Source organism: Lutra lutra, chromosome 2, assembly GCF_902655055.1.
Source record: "Lutra lutra chromosome 2, mLutLut1.2, whole genome shotgun sequence".
Taxonomy (NCBI): Eukaryota; Metazoa; Chordata; class Mammalia; order Carnivora; family Mustelidae; genus Lutra; species Lutra lutra.
The window spans coordinates 15,658,290-15,674,676 of record NC_062279.1 but is presented as its reverse complement, the minus strand read 5'-3'; the positions used below and the strand labels follow the sequence as shown (position 1 = coordinate 15,674,676).

The window sequence follows — 16,387 nt, the reverse complement described above, 5'->3', positions numbered from 1 at the left end:
TGGGCCACAGACCCATCCTCCCGCGGCTTCCCTGACACCCCCATAGGGTGACCGGGGACCTCAGGGTTCTCTGGCAACTGCCCTGCTACGTTGCACGGAAGAAAACCATGGTATGCATAATACGGATATTCTTAGAAATGCAAATTCTTTGCTGGGAAGCTCTGTTTCCGGAGACATTGGCTGTAGTTGGTGGTTCTGTGGGGGATTTAATTCTGTGTATTTTAGTAGTTCTCTTACTAAGCACTGTTCTAGAAGATGTCTCAATTGCAGCAGCCAACCTATTCTCTTTCCTTTTCCTCTGGTGTCCACGCTACTCTATCATCGTCAAGATTTCCTCTTCTGTAGGTGTTCGCCAGTCAGCCCCGGTTCCTTAGGTAGTCTGAGGTGTTGAAATCTGCCTCCCTCCCCTGAATCTCCTGTTTGGTGTGGAGATGTTCGTTTTTTTTCCTCTAAAACTTAAGGCCTGTTCACATATCTCTGGTGAGCCATTGTGCCTTTCATTTGAGTCAATAGCTGTCTCCCCTTTCTCTCCCTCTTCCCCTGAGCTGAGGGAAGTGTGACGTCTTCCCACTGGGCACGACCTGTCTTTTCCCTCCCTTAGCACCCAACACAGCCTGCAAACCAGTAGGCGTTCATTTAATCTCCTGTGAACAAATGCTTGCAATTTTGAACAAAGCTTCTCCTGGGATGAGGTTGAGGTTCATGCTGGGTTTTATTCTTTTTTTTTTTTTAAAAAAAATGGTAAAACACACATAACATGTATCATCTTAGTTACTTTTTTAAAGATTTTATTTGTTGATTTGAGAGAGAGAGCATGAGTGAGGGGCGGGGGGCAGACAGAGAGGAAGAAGCAGACTCCCCGCTGAGCAGGGAGCCCGATGCGGGACCTGATCGTGGGACCCTGATATCATGACCCAAGCCAAAGGCAGATGCTTAATTGACGGAGCCACCCAGGCGCCCCTCATCTTAATTACTTTTTAAGAACCCAGTTTGGAGGCATTAAGTGCATTCATGTTGATGTCCAACCATCAGCCCCTTCTGTCCACAGAACACTTTATCCTGTAAATGGGAAACTCTGCTCATTAACCACTAACTTCCATTCCCTGCCCCCCCAGCCCCTGGCAACCACTGTTATCCTCACTGTCTCTGTGCATTCCCCTGCAGGTAAATCCTACAGTGTGTCTGTCTTTGGGACTGGTTAACTCCCTTATCGTACTACCCTCCGTGTCCATCCATGGTTTAGCACGGGTCAGAATTTCCTTCCTTTTTATTTATTTCATTTTGTTTATTTTTTATTATGATAGTAACTTTTATTTAGTGCCAGGGCAATTTATTGGGCCAAGAGCATATTTCCTTCATGACAAATTCAAAGCAGTAACCTCTGGCCTCTTTGAAGGACCATAGATACTCTTTGTTACACTTACTAATTCCCTTTGATCTTTTATTACTTTCAGTTAGCCACTGTGCAGTACATCGTTAGTGTTTGAGGTAGTGTTCAATGATTCATTAGTTGCATGTAACACCCAGTGCTCATCACATTACCTGTCCTCCGTCATGCCCATCACCCGGTTTCCTTCCTTTTTAAGGCTCAGTAGTAGTCCGTGGTAGGCACAGCCCACATTCTCTGTATCTCTTTCTTTGGTGATGGGCATTCAAGTGGTTCATACCCTTTAGCTATTGAGAATAATGCTATTGAGATTAATACTATTAGTACTGTTAATTAACACTATTAGTAACCACTAATTAATAATACTAATAAAGACTAATTACTAATACTAATAATACTATTAATAGTAATTACTATTAATACTATTGAGATTAATAATAGCTATTGAGAATAACTGAGCATGGGTGTACAGATACCTGTTTTAGTCCCTGCTTTCAATTCTTTGGGTGTGTACCAGGAAATGGAATTGCTGGGTCATATATGTGGTAATTCTATGCTTTATTTGTTGAGGAATTGCCATCCTGTTGGCCCCAGTGGCTGCACCACTCGACATCCTCACGAGCACAGTACCAGGGTTTCGATTCCTCCACATCCTGTCTATAAACGTCCTCTCTGGTTGGTTTCTGTGTTTGTGATAATACAAATCCTAATGGGCGTGAAGTGTTATCTCGAGGTGGTTTTGCTTGGCATTTCTGTAATGATTAGTAAGGGCAAACATCCTTTCCTGGCCTTACTGGTCATCTGTATATCTTCTTTAGAGAAGTGTCTCTTCAAGCCCTTTGCCTATTTTTACAAATTGGGTTGATTGTGCATTTCATGGAGCTCTAGGAGTTCTTTATATATTCTGGATACTAATCCCCAAACACTGTCTTTCAATTCTTAACTTCTGTGGTGCACTGTCTGGGGTCCGAGCCCTGTTCAACAGCAATACAGTGGCACTCTTCCCACTAATCAGAGCCCAGTGGTCTGTGTCTCAAACCCAGCTAGAACAGAAGACAATGGCTGCCTTGGAATGAGACAATCTTCTCTTCTGTCCAGACCTCCTGTGTGTTAAGCTTGGCTTAGGGACAGCCAGGGAGCAGGTGTCTCTCCACTGACAAGGGACGAGGAGGCGTGAGCAGGGTATCGCTAAAACCCCAGGGGTCTCTCTGCCCTCAGAGCACCTCCTGCCCCTCCCTGCAGCGCTCCCCCCACCCCCGTGACACACCCCCATTCTAGATCTAAACTCAGAAAGGCTGTTTGTTGTCAAGTATATTTAGCATTTGGTAAATATTTTTGCCTCCCATTTCTTCGATTCCTTGGAAAAAGAAAAAACTAAAATGCATCCGATGTTCCCACATGCCAGACGCTATTCTTAGCATTTTACCCAGATGACCCACTTTACGTTACAACCCTTGGAGCCAAATGCTGCTGCTGTCCCCGTTTTACAACGGGGAAATCTAGGCACACAGGGGACGTGATCAGTGTCACACACCAAGCAGAATGGAAGCTAGAGCTGAGCTTCCAACCTCATGCTGTGGATGTTTCTTCTTGTCCACCTTCGGCCGTGAACTTCTGACCAAACACGTCGGTAGGTGATTTCTCGGCCCTGCCCGTTCTGCGTGCAAGCGTCAGTACGAAAGGCTTTGATTCCTATCCTACCATCGCTCTTTGTCATAGCAGGGCCTGATACCACTCCCCGGAGTTTTGTTCTGGTTTTATGGCTAATCCAAAATTAAATCTGGTTGCTCTTTTTGACGTTGGTAACCCCAGATCTGTCAAGGACTCAAAATCTGGTAGAACCAGTGCTCTGTTTTAGAGGAGAATGTTTGTGAGGCTGTGTTGCAGGCATATAGCTGATCCATGAGATCCCTCAGAAGTTCTAGAAATCCTCACTGATGGGGTCATAGCAGCTGCGGGTCGTACTAGGAAGTACTGTGTGCTACACTCCTGTACGATGCTGTTTCGTTCCTAATTTATGTCTCCATACAGGACTCTAGGGACCCATTAGGGGTGAGTCCACAATTACCATCAGCGGCGCACCAGGCATGGTTCTGTGCAGTGGGATCACAGCAGCGAGAGCAGCAGACTAGACCCTTGCCTGGAACAGGCTCACCTTGTAACACAGAGAGAGGGACGGACCATCCACAAAAAAGCAATCCAATGAGTTCAGATTGTGATGGGCGCTCAGAGAAGAACTGAGAGTGTATTGGGGAGGGGACCACAGGGCCTGGTTTAAGTGTTGGGGTCAAAGAATGTCCCTTTGAGAAGGTGACACTTATGGTGACGACATGAAGAATGAGGAAGGGGAACTGCCCTTGCAGGGTTTGGGGAAAGAGTGCCCAAAGCAGACTCGTGAGTGCAAAAGTGAGAAAGCATGGGATGTATTCTAGGATCTGAAAGAAAGTGAGGGAGGCCAGAGCATCATAAGTGAGGGCAAGTGTAGCATTGGAAACAGTTACAGAAGGTGGGCCAGGTTACCAGAAAGGAATCTGGAAGTGACTCTGGGTTCAGGAGGAGACCACTGAGGGGTTTCAAGGCAAGGAGTAACATTCCCTGAATTACCCTTTTCAAAGGCTGCTCCTGGCTGCCACAGAGGGATCAGAGAAGAAGCAGAGAGACCACCCAAGGGCGGTGTGGGGCATGATGGTGCTTGAGCCAGGTTGGTGGCCGCAGAGATAGGAAAGGGGTTGGATGTCGGGGTGTGAGCACAGTTGGGGAGACGCGCATCTGCACTCACTTTGAACTGGGAAGACTCGATGGGCTTTGGGGGAGGGAATACAGAGGTTGAATATGGACAGTTTTTGTTTTTTTTCTTAAGATTTTATTTATTTATTTGACAGATCACAAGTAGGCAGAGAAGCAGGCAGAGAGAGGAGGAAGCAGGCTCCCCACCAAGCAGAGAGCCTGATGCGGGGCTCGATCCCAGGACCCTGGGATCATGACCTGAGCCAAAGACAGAGGCTTTAACCCACTGAGCCACCCAGGCGCCCCTGGACAGTTTCTATTGAGGTGCCTACAAGACAAGCCGGTGAAGACGGATGGGTCTCGTGGACTCAGAAGACCATCGGGGTGGAGATAACATACTGGCAAGTCAGCAGCAAAAAGAAGGTGTCAGAGACTTCGCCAGGTAACCCCGGGGGAACCAGAAAATCTGGATGGGAAATAGAGGAGTTCCCAAGACAGAACCAGCCTTGCATATCTGAAAGGGCATTAAGGAGCCAGCCACCGGGACTGAGAATTACCTGCCATGGAGGAAGGTGGGAAACCAAGCACGTGGTGTCCCGGAAGCCAAGAGAGAAAAGTTTCGGGGAAGGAGGGGGATCAGTTACGTCACATGCTGTTGAAAGGTACAGTATTATGGGGACAGAGGACCGTCCACTGGATTCTGCCATGGTGACAACCCTGAACAGAAGTGTTCCAGCAGAGCAGCGAGGACAGAAGCCCTGTTGGGAGCGAGTGTGGGCATGGGCTCCTGGAAAGTCAGGCAGATGAGCGAACTAGTCCTGAATTTTGCCACTGCATGACTTCTGGTGCCTGGGTCACCTTTTTTGTTGTCCCTTCCCCTCCACAGTGTGATGTCCATCACCGTGTCGGACAAGTTTCCTTCATTAGCCAGTCCCCAGGTGCCCCCAATCTCTCCACTGTAAATGCACCTGTTTGCAGCGATGTCATGTCACAAAGTGGAGGTGGGTAAATGCCGGGGACTCCAGAATTTTTAGCCATATTTTTGGCACAAAAGGAAAGCCACATTTTCACTTTTTGACTTTTAATTCCTTTGCCCTGTTGACTTGCTCAAATGGTAGAAGTCTTGCTGGATGAATTCTACTTGTTTCCAAAGGCACAGAAATGGACCGATCTTAGCCCGAAGCAGGGGTTTTTCACAAACACGCGCTGAATGTAAGTTCTTAGCCACTCACTTTTGCTGAGATTTTTAATGAGGGGATGGAGGATGGTTTTGACTGTCAAATTTCCCTCATAGAAATTGTCCTTGCTAAATACTGAGGCTACGGATTCCCGCCACCGCCCCCCCCCCCCAGCCCCACCAGGAACTCTAGGCAGACTTCTGCTTTGCATGTTAAAATGGGAGGGTGAGTCATAAGAGTGACAGTTGGCAGGGCTGCGGGGCAGTGGGGTGGGAGGGCTGCCACAGGGGGACCTAAGCACCATGCACTGAATGGGACACGTGTGAAGCATGCGTGAAACCGGTTTGCTCACATTCTGCATTAAGCAACAGGGGCAGATGCAGAGGGACTCTCCCTTAAGAGCCCAGTGCTTTCTCACACCCACTGATATGGGCCCCACCCTGCTGAGCTCGGGCCAGCTCCCCCGCCACACCCAGCCGGGCTGGCGGGCAGTGGACCCTGCACCCGGCGGGAATTCCGCCCACCACGCCCTCTTTGGTTGTGTTCTTCCACTGCCTCTCAGCGGTGTCCACGCCCCCATCCCCTGTCCCTCCTGCCTGGTCAGGGTGGCAGCCGTCTCCTGCTGGCACCAGCCTCTGAACTGGCCTCCCTATCTCTCTGTGGGTCTCTACTGACTCACCCTCTGTTCCTCCACTTTGCAGCCAGGATGACATTTTTAAACCCCCAGCCCATCACGTGGTTCCCCTGTGTTCACCTTCCAAAAGCTCCACTTGCTCCCAAGTCTGCACAGCTTCCTACGCTTAGAGGAGCGCTTCTCAGTTGTGCATCAGATCCCCTGGGGAGCTTAAAATGTTGATCTGGATTTGGATTCAATACATCTGGCATTGGACCTGAAATTGTACATTTTGAATAGGTTTCTCGGGGGGTGCCAATGCTGTTGATCTGTGCACGACACCTTGAAGAGCAAAGAACTGGGGGACGCCTGCTTGGATCTCTAGCTTCATCTTTTGCCACCTCCCCAACTCTGTGCCAGCCACACTGAATGTACTCTAACTCCCAGAATGCATCCCACTCTTGCTCACCACTGGGCCTTTGCACATGCCCTCTCCCTAGAGCACTCTTACCCTGACCTCATAGACTCCTATACCTTTATTCCAATTAGAATTCCAGTGCCGCTTCCTCTAGGAAGTCTTCTCCTATTCTCCAAGCCCAGGAAATAAAGAGTCAGGCATGTCTGTGTCCTGGCAGTGGTGTGAGGTGGAGGGGTAGGGTAGCTGGTAATGATTTTCTTCATGCTAAATGACAAGGTTAAATAAAGAGGTGAATAAGCTGGCTTGTGAGACATAGGGCAGCAGCCAGAGGGAGTGTGCTGGGGGGAGCTGTTTACTCCTACAGAAGGTTCCAAAAAGAAGGTTTTGGTGTCACCTGGGGGCTTGAGAGGGAAGCCTGTCGGCCTGACCGGAGGTGGTCTGGCTGATGGCACCTTGATTCTTTTGCTATTTTGTTCTCAGCTGAGCAGAAAAGGATCCCTAAGGTAAGGGCACCAGCTGCCTCCTTGACCTCCGGGGACAAAGTCAGCTACACAACTCTGAGTGCTGTCAGGCCGCCCAAAAGTCGTGGCAGAGTGAGCAAGGTCATTACAAAGATGAAAACTGTTTTTAGAAACATTTTTTTTTTTGGACCACAGCTTGAAAGCAAATCATGGAGACAAATTTCTACTGTAGAAATTTTATGTCTCTTATTTTCTTACAAAAATCTCTTCCTGGCAGGTGTTCTTTTTTTCTCTTTCTCTGCTTAGGTGCTCATGGGTCCCTCTTACAAGTCTGAGTTATAAAATGAATTCCTCTGCAGGTCGGAATCAGTGATTGCTGGGTTGGAGAAACCCTGGATTTTGCCAGAATGCTCCTGCTCCAGACCCAAGCCTGCAGGGAGCCGGGAATGGAATCCGAAACATGTGACGCGGCAGGTCCTGATGCAGGGGTCAGACCTACTAGCCATGTGATCTCAGCTGGGCTAGGAGTGGTGCCAGTTAGGTCTGGAAAAAGTAGGACGTTGGTGGCAGAGCAAGTAAGTTCAGCAGTGGGATCAGGGCCAGGGAAATGCCAGAGAGCTTGTGACACACAGAGGGATCTAACGTCATTGCAGTTTGCCACAACGGAAAATCTTTCTGCCTTCCAACTTTAAAATACACTGAATAAAACTTCCTTTCTGAGTTTTATTTCCTCTTTTTCTGAAAGGGAATATCTAAGCAGAGGTCTCCCCCATCCTTGCCCCAGCCTTGCCCTCCTGGGACGTTTTCGGTTAGTTCCCAGCATCATAGTCACAGATGTGGAGCAGTTGGTCTGTTTAAAACAGATAACGACTTGAGTTTCTTCCTGAAGAAAACGGCCAAGTGTAGTGGGTTAATCTGTGCACCCAGTAATTCATAGGAAGTTAAAAAACACAGAAGGAAAATTTGAGAAAGAAATTATTTTCTGTGTTTCCTTTTCCATAATAGAAAATCACACCCTTTGCCTCTAGGAAAACTTATGGGAGTGACAGTGGGGCAAGGAAAAAATGAGTTGAGCAACGAGTAGTAAAGATGTGTGGTCTTGGGGTGCCTGGGTGGCTCAGCTGGTTGAGCATCTGTCATTGGTTCAGGTCATGATCCCAGGGTCCTGGGATCGAATCCTTCTTCCCCTCTCCCAGACTTGTGCTTGCTCACTTTCTCTGTCTGTCTCAAAAAAAAAAGGGGGGGGGGGCACCTGGATGGCTCAGTGGGTTAAAACCTCTGCCTTCGGCTCAGGTCATGATCTCGCTCAGGGTCCTGGGATCGAGCCCCGCATCGGGCTCTCTGCTCAGCAGGGAGCCTGCTTCTCCTCTGTCTCTGCCTGCTGCTCTGCCTGCTTGTGATCTCTCTCTCTCTCTGTGTCAAATAAATAAATAAAATCTTAAAAAAAAAAAAGAAAGAAAGAAAAAGAAGAAAAAAGGTATGTAGTCTTCTCACTAATCTTGAACAGACTTATTTTTAATTTTTAAAATTTTTAAAATTTAAATTCAATCTAGTTAAAATACAGTGTATTATTAGTTTCAGGGGTAGAATTTAGTGATTCATCAGTTGCATATAAGCATGTGATGGAATGAGCATCGGGCATCTAACACCCAATTGGGTGTTATATGCTCATTCCATCATGTGCCCTCCTTAATGCCCATCCCCCAGTTACCCCATCCCCCACCTCCCCTCCAGCAACCCTCAGTTTGTTCCCTAAACTTAAGAGTCTCTTTCAGTGGGGTGCCTGGGTGGCTCAGTTGTTAAGCGTCTGCCTTTGGCTTAGGTCATGATCCTACATGATCCTACATGATCCTGCATGATCCTGGGGTCCTGGGATCGAGCCCAGTATCAGGCTCCTTGCTCTGCCGGAAGCCTTTTTCTGCCTCTCCCACTCCCCCTGCTTGTGTTCCCTCTCTTGCTGTCTCTCTCTCTGTGTCAGATAAATAAATAAAATCTTAAAAAAAAAGAAGAAGAAGAAGAAGAAGAAGAAGAAGAAGAGTCTCTTATAGTTTGTCTCCCTCTCTGTTTTTATCTTACTCTATTTTTCCTTCCGTCCCCTGTGTTTATCTATTTTGTTTCTTACAACATCTGAATACGCGCGAGCTCCCGTCTCTAATCACATTTTCAAACCTCCCAGCCCAGTTTTTGTCTGCCCTCCTGTGGCCACATCTCTGTACGCGAAGTTCGACAGAAAAGCTAACTTGAAAAAAGAGCAGAGGCCCTATAAGAAAGGGTAAGTGGGTGTTTTTTGTTTTTGTTTTTTATTCCAGAAGTGGAATATCCATTTGTAATTTGTTTTGTAAGAATCCAGATTTTTGCCAGAAGTTTTAGGAATTGCTCCAACATTGGTTTTGTTTTTGTTTTTTTAATTTAAATTCAGCTTAGTTACCATACCTGGAAACATTCCTGGAAATCTACCTGGAACATTATTAGGTTCCTGGTAGATTTCGATGATTTGTCAGTTGCATAAAACACCCAGTGCTCATTCCATCAAGTGCCCTCCTCAGTGCCTATCACCCAGTTACTCCATCCCCCATCCCCGACCCCCCTCCCCTCCAGCAGCCCTCAGTTTGTTTCCTGAGATTGAGAGTCTCTTATGGTTTGTCTCCCTCTCTGAATTTGTCTTGTTTTATTTTTTCTTCCCTTCCCCTATGTTCATCTGTTTTGTTTCTTAAATTCCACATGTGAGTGAAATCATATGGTATCTGTCTTTCTCTGACTTATTTCACTTAGTATAATACACTCTAGTTCCTCCCACATCATTGCAAATGGCAAGATTTCATTCCTTTAGATGGACAAGTAATATTCCATTGTTCTATATACTACATCATCTTTATCCATTCATCTGTTGATGGACATCCGGGCTCTTTTCATATCGTGGATATTGCTGTTATGAACATTGGGGTGCATGGGCCCCTTCAAATCAGTATCTTTGTATCCTTTGGGTAAATACCTAGTAATGCAATCGCTATATATTAACTAACTTGAATTTAAATTAAAAAAGAAAAACAAAGAACCAAAGCAATGTTGGAACAATTCCTTAAACTCCTGGCGAAAATTTGTATTCTTACAAAACAAATTACAAAATCCATTACAAATGGCTATTTTTTATATATATATGCGTGTATATATATACACATATATATGTATATGTATGCATATATACAGACTTTATTCTTTACTGTATTCTTTACTTGTTATCTTTATGACAAACCTGTGAGATAAATAATAATATTCCCATTTATATTCTTATTTAGAAATCAAACTAATAATCCTAAAACATTAAACTAATATATCCCAAAACATAAAGCTAATATGTATCACCACATCCACAGGGAAGATATATTGATTTCCACAGGGGAGTGTTCAAGCCCAGCCACTCCATTCATCCCAGGGTCCAAGATGTTTTATACGTCTTCATGTGCTGCATGTATATTATAAAAGCAATACTTGCAGGTTTTTGTGTGTTTTTTTTTTCATTTTCCAAACATGCAACTATGCTCTATAACCAAGGGCCCCCACCCACCTGCCCACCCACCCATGAGGATGTCCTCCGGCTTCTCCACCATCACTTTTCCTCCTCTGGTTGCTCACACTGCCCCAGGCTACCTGCAGGGGTGAGGGCCCTGCTCCCTCCACTCCTGCGTGTTAGGCCCCCTTCCAACTCACCCCATCTTGGCCCCTGGCCCTAATCCTTCACAACCTCCGTAGGTACACGGAGACAAGGTTGTTGCATTTAACAAACATGCACAAAAGGTTAACGGTGTTGGGGGAGAGCATCCATCAGGGACCATCTGAAAACAGAAAATATGGGCTGTGGCTTCCTTGAAAAGTAATCTGCCATTGTCTTCACAAAGAGTTTCCCGGGAACCTGATCTGTCCTTGGCTGCAGCTTCTCTCTTCTCTCTGCTGGGCTTCTCCTCTTCCCTTGACTGACCCTTCTCCCTACTCCAGCTGCCAACCTCCAGTCCCCCGCCCCCATGTTTCACTTACTTTCTTATGAGCCTCGGTGTTTGCCTCCTCCCCCCAGACTGGGCTCCGCACTTGGCTTTCTCTGTTCAGACACTCATGCAAGTTCTGATCTTTGCCCCAGCAGCACAAATAACCATGGAGGCTTTGAAATTGTCATTGGACACTAAAGTCTTAGGCACGGCTCCAACCCACCCTCTTTTTTTTTTTTTTTTTGAGATTTTATTTATTTATTTGTCAGATAGAGTATGTACACAAGCAGGGGGAGTGGCAGGCAGAGGGAGAAGCAGGCTCCCCACTGAGCAGGGAGCTCGAAGAAGATTCGATTCCAGGACCCTGAGATCGTGACCTGAGCGCAAGGCACATGCTTCACCGGCTGAGCCACCCTGCCGTCCCTCCCACCCACCCTTTGACCAGAACAACTGAGAATCTTCTTCATGTTACGGTGTTACTGCTTTATCATGCTACGCACACCTGGGAGATCCGGGAACTGCCCCCTTTCCTCTCTCCTTCCCTCACGCACTTTGAGAATCACTGCTCTAAGCTAACAGTAACTGGGAAGGCAGCATGTGTGTTTGGCTTCAGAACAACCAGGTTGGAATCCTGCCTTCCTTATGACTAGCTCTGCTGTTCTGGGCAGGTTTCTGCAGAGGATTTCAGTTGTCTGTGTCCACACCATCCATTTTCCACGTTCTCAATTTCCAACCCCTGTCAACCACCGCTGTTCTAGCAGGAATCCATGAGCTTCCTGGACGCTAGTAAGTGGATTCCAGTTCTTTGGCTGCAGGAATTGGTTCAGGGGTCATGTGTTTGGCCAAACAGCAGTCTAGATGTTGCTGTGAAGGCGTCTTTTAGATGTAATTAATCTTTAAATTAGTAGACTTTGAGTAGGGCAAATTATTCGCCGTTCCGCTTTGAGCAGAGACGAGCAGGGGTGGGCCTTGCCCAATCAGTTGAAGTCCTTAAGAGCAAAGACTGGGATTTTGCCCATGATAAAAAAATATTCTGCCGCAAGATTGTGGCCTAGAAATTCTGCCTGAGTTTCCGGCCTGCTGCCCTGCAGAATTCAGACTTAAGGCTGCAACCTCAACTCTTAACCTGAATTTCTAGGCCGCTGGCCTACCTTCTTATTGCCAACTCGCCAGCCTCCACAATTGAATATGTGAGATAATTCCTTAAAATAAATCTCTCTGTTGTGTAGATGTGTATAAATATACCATCCAGAGTGCTGAACTTCTTTCTGTCTTAACATTTGGGTATTTTCTTTTTTTATATACATACACATGAAAGAGAGATTTATTTTATCTGTATAAATATACATACACACATTTATAGGAGATGTGTGTGTGTGTGTGTGTGTGTGTGTGTGTGTGTGTACTTCCTATTGGTTCTGTTTCCCTGGAGAACTCTGACTCACCCAGGTAGGTATGTCACCAAAGCTGGACCAATTAGAGTAAAACTGAGGCCTTTTTCTGGGAATGCTGGGTATAGCCACTCTCTTTCTTTGAATGGTGGACTTGGAACAGCTGCCATGTGCCGGCTCTGGACCCAAATCCCAAGACCTAATGCAGGCACCACCAGTTACCACCTGTGGGGCTGCTCCTTCATTTCCTTATATGTAAGGTGGGATTATAGTATTTACCATATAGGGTTATTGTGAGGTTTTAATAAGTACTAAACACTTAGAACAATGCCTGGGTCATAGTAAATGCTCAATAAATCCAAGCGATGATGATGGTGGTGATGGTGATGATGATATACCCAGCCCAAGGAAAAAACTGATATATCAAGAGAGCGAGAAAATGGATTCAGAGCCCTGATGGCTTGTCAGATCTCCAGGTCAAACTGAGCTTGACAGCCAGCCTACCTCTGGACACAAGCTCATAAATTCCTTGTATTTTTACTTGGGTTGAGTTTTTATTTCATCCAGAGTGCTCAACAATTTCCTGTCCTGTCAGTTGGGCAGTTTTGTTTTGTTTCAGACCCATAAGCACGAGACCCACAACCCTTTTCCCAGAAAATGGAGCTACCTATCTACTCTCGTTAGGGTGATAGGAAATCCTGAGATTTCTGTGGCTCCAGGAACCCTGTTTCTACCCATCAGCAGGGAGGTACCTTCAATTCCTCAGAGGTGATTTACTCTCCAATGGCAATTGCACAAATAATTCCTAGGTGGGGTGATTTCACTAAGGAGGAGTCAGGAAGGGCCTATCAACGATGGAAAGATGAAGGACTTAAGGAAAATGCAAATCAAAAACATAATAGGATAGCATTTCAGCTCACTAGTTAGGTAAAAATGTAAACGTCTCAAAAGCTCTAAGCACTGAAAAATATATGGAGCCAAGGGGACTTTTACATACTGCTGATATGGGGTTTTAAATTGTAGTCTACCAAACAAGGTATAAAAATGGACATTATCATGTAGAGCTGAAAACGTCCTTATCCTGTGAGATGAGAATATTACTACCGAGTCTATCATTAGACTCTCAGACAGATGTCGTGTGAGACACAGAATATTTAGCACTGCATTGTTGGTAAGAGCAAAAAGACTGAAAGCAACTGATGTATCCATACACCTGGGGAATGGAAAAATAAGATGTGGAATATTTACTTAAAGCATTACAAAGACAATTAAAAAGAATGAATTACAGCTGCATGCATTGATGTGGTTAAATCGAAAAATCACAGCTTTGGTTAAGAGCACTTGCAGAATACATACCAAATATCATTTACAGAAAGTTTAGAACCATATAGTAATTCATACATTATCTAGGGATTTATCAAGGTTGCTCCATTTTCTGGGAAAAGCGTTATAAGTCTTGTGCTTGTGGGCCTGACACAGGTCTGATGAGTGTTTATTGTTGGGGTGGGGGAGATAATGGTTTATTTTCTAATCCAGCGGTGAGTACATGAGTGGTTTGTTTTTGTTTTTGTTTTTGAGAGAGAGTGAGGAGGGAGGGACAGAAAGAATCTTTTTTTTTTTTTTAAAGATTATTTATTTATTTATTTATTTGCGAGAAAGAGTAAGATGGCATGAGCAGGGGGAAGGGCAGAGAGAGAAGCAGACTCCTCGCTAAGCCCCACACCAAGCAGGGAGCTCCACGTGGGACTCTATCCCAAGACTCTGGGATCACGACCCCAGTCAAAGGCAGACATCCAACCAACTGAGCCATCCAGGCATCCAGGAGAGGGAGAATCTTAAGAGCACGCCCAGCACAGAGCCCATGTTAGTGGGGGGGCGGGGGAGGATAGGATCTCATGACCTGAGATCATGACCAGAGCCTGAAATCACCAGTGGGATGTTAAACCAAACTAAGCCACTCAGGCGCCCTATGGGTGTTCTTTTTTAGCCTTACATTATGTATATTCTCTTGTGTGCATGAAATATGTTACAACTTTTTATTGTGATAAAATATACATAACATGAAACTCAGCATTTTAATCATTTTTAACTCCACACTTTAGCGCTAGTTAAGTACATTCAGGTTAGGCAACCAACGACCACTCTCCGTCTGCAGAATTTGTTCATCATCCCAACTGTGTTTCTGGTACGTATCTGAGAAATCAGTGCCCAATTCTATGTCATGAAGTTTTTGCTGTGCTTTCTTCCAAGAGGTGTATAGTTTTCAAGTTTAGGTCTTTGATCCATTTTAAGTTCATTTTTATTTACTGTGTGGTAAGGGCCCAACGTTCGTTTGCAGGATAATACATTTTTTTTTTAAAGATTTTATTTATTTATTTGACAGACAGAGATCATAAGTAGGCAGAGAGGCAGGCAGAGAGAGAGGAAGGGAAGCAGGCTCCCTGCTGAGCAGAGAGCCCGATGCGGGACTCGATCCCAGGACCCTGAGATCATGACCTGAGCCGAAGGCAGCGGCTTAACCCACTGAGCCACCCAGGTGCCCCAGGATAATACATTTTTAAACGAAGAAAAGAATAGAGAATATTAGCTCCAGAAGGGCCCTTCCCATTTGCACTGAGGAAACTGAAAAAGAAAGAAAATAATACGCGGATTCATACAGCTGGTTGATGGCAGCAACGGGGTCAAATCCTGCCTTTCAGGCAATGCAGCGCTCTAAATGCCCAGGAGCCTGAACCAGGAGCTCCTTCCGGAATTTGGATCCGGTACCCAGGGCGCGCGCACCACCTCTTTTCCGCTCCGGCTCCTCCCCTTCCCCGCCCCAGGGGCGGGCCCACGAGGCTCAGGAACTGCGGGGCTTTGGAAAACTGGCGCGGCGCACGGGTGGGAGGAAAAGCCCGGCAAATTGGTGTCGTCTCAGAGACCATCAGCAAAGGGTTGTAAGGCTCAGACTCCAGCTTTCCCAGAATTCCATACCGGGTTTTCCCTCGCGCTCCAGGACGGGGAGGAGCCCCGGGGCCCGCTCTTGTACGGGGCTCGGGGAGGGGCGTGGGGCGGCGCGGGGTTTGGCGGGAGCTTTATGGGCCGCGTCTGCCGGGAGCTCGGTAGACTAGGATGGCCCCGTCGCGGCGGATGCGGTACCCGGGACGAGGCGGGTGAGTTGTGCGGCCGGTGAAGACCCGGACCCGGGACAGGCTTTATCTCTTTCCTCTGCGGCGGCGTTTGTGCCTCTCGGAGCTGTTCGTGCTGCTTTGCGAGGCTCCCTGGCTCTGCCGCCGCGGTACTCGCTCAGGCCTCGGTTTCCACCTATAAAATGGGAAGGATAATCCCGAGTACGCGGGGTTGCCGCAAGACAGGAGTTAACCGCTGAACACTGTGCCTGGAGGGTGCAAAAGGACGTTTGCTAATGTTAGCTTTGCGTGGGTGGGTGTAGTCTAAAGTAGACTCAAAATATTTTGAAACAAAATACCCAACAATAGCTCGCCGAGTGCCAACTGCTTGCCAGACTTTACACTCTAGAAACGTTTGCACTGTGGCTGGTCAGTAAGTCAGTATCTTCTTTTCAAGACCCTGGTGGTTTTATAAGAGACCTTAAAAGCTGAACCTCATCTCCAGCTGGGGGACCAAGCTGCTGCTTGTTATTTTAAAAAGGGCACTGCAAAATGGGTCAAGCAGTTGGTTTTTGTTTGTTTCTCAAAAAGGGCGTGCATTTAAATACAGGCTGCCAAACCACTCTCCAAAATATTATTTTTTAGTGGGTGCTTTGACAACTATCTGGCTGGCGGTGTCCTGAGAGCATCCAAAGGCCCGGAGTGTCCCTGGCTAAAGGGGTCTCGGCTTGCTGCAGTGGGTACACAAGGTCCTACATACGGGCAGGAGGTCCTGGGTGGTGGGAGGACTGCCTGGAGAAGGTGGCGTTTGTAGACGCCAGCTGACTGTGGAAGGTGAGCGGAGCAGAGCATAGGGGAAAAGGCTGGAGCAGGACAGCAGGCAGGTGGCATAAACTGGGATTAAACTCCTGCAGCTGGGGAAGAACAGAAGACTCTCCCAGTAGAGGGGAGGATCGGGAAAGAATATGGGCCTTAACATCACCTGAGGAAAGTTAAACTCATTCTGATAGACCAGGTAGTTTTTGTTTTTCTCTCCCCTCCCCCCCTTCCCTTCCACTCTCTCCTTGTGTGTGTGTGTGTGTGTGTGTGTGTGTGTGTGTGTGTGTGTGTGAGAGAGAGAGAGAG

General features: G+C 46.7%; 1 protein-coding gene and 1 long non-coding RNA gene across 2 annotated transcripts in view; both read left to right on the top strand.

Annotated features, from left to right (window-relative positions):
* The first annotated feature begins 4,310 nt into the window (after positions 1-4,310).
* On the top strand, positions 4,311-7,354 carry LOC125091336 (uncharacterized). Its single transcript, XR_007124650.1, has 3 exons — positions 4,311-5,115; positions 5,233-5,326; positions 7,144-7,354. It is a non-coding gene; the product is annotated as an uncharacterized LOC125091336 (long non-coding RNA).
* Positions 7,355-15,214: 7,860 nt separating this feature from the next.
* CENPU (centromere protein U) overlaps positions 15,215-16,387 on the top strand; it is a 35,082-nt gene continuing 33,909 nt past the window's right edge. The window contains exon 1 of the mRNA XM_047714867.1: positions 15,215-15,307. Coding sequence (XP_047570823.1) covers positions 15,267-15,307 — 41 coding nt within the window. The 5' untranslated portion in view covers positions 15,215-15,266. The remainder of the gene's footprint in view (positions 15,308-16,387) is intronic.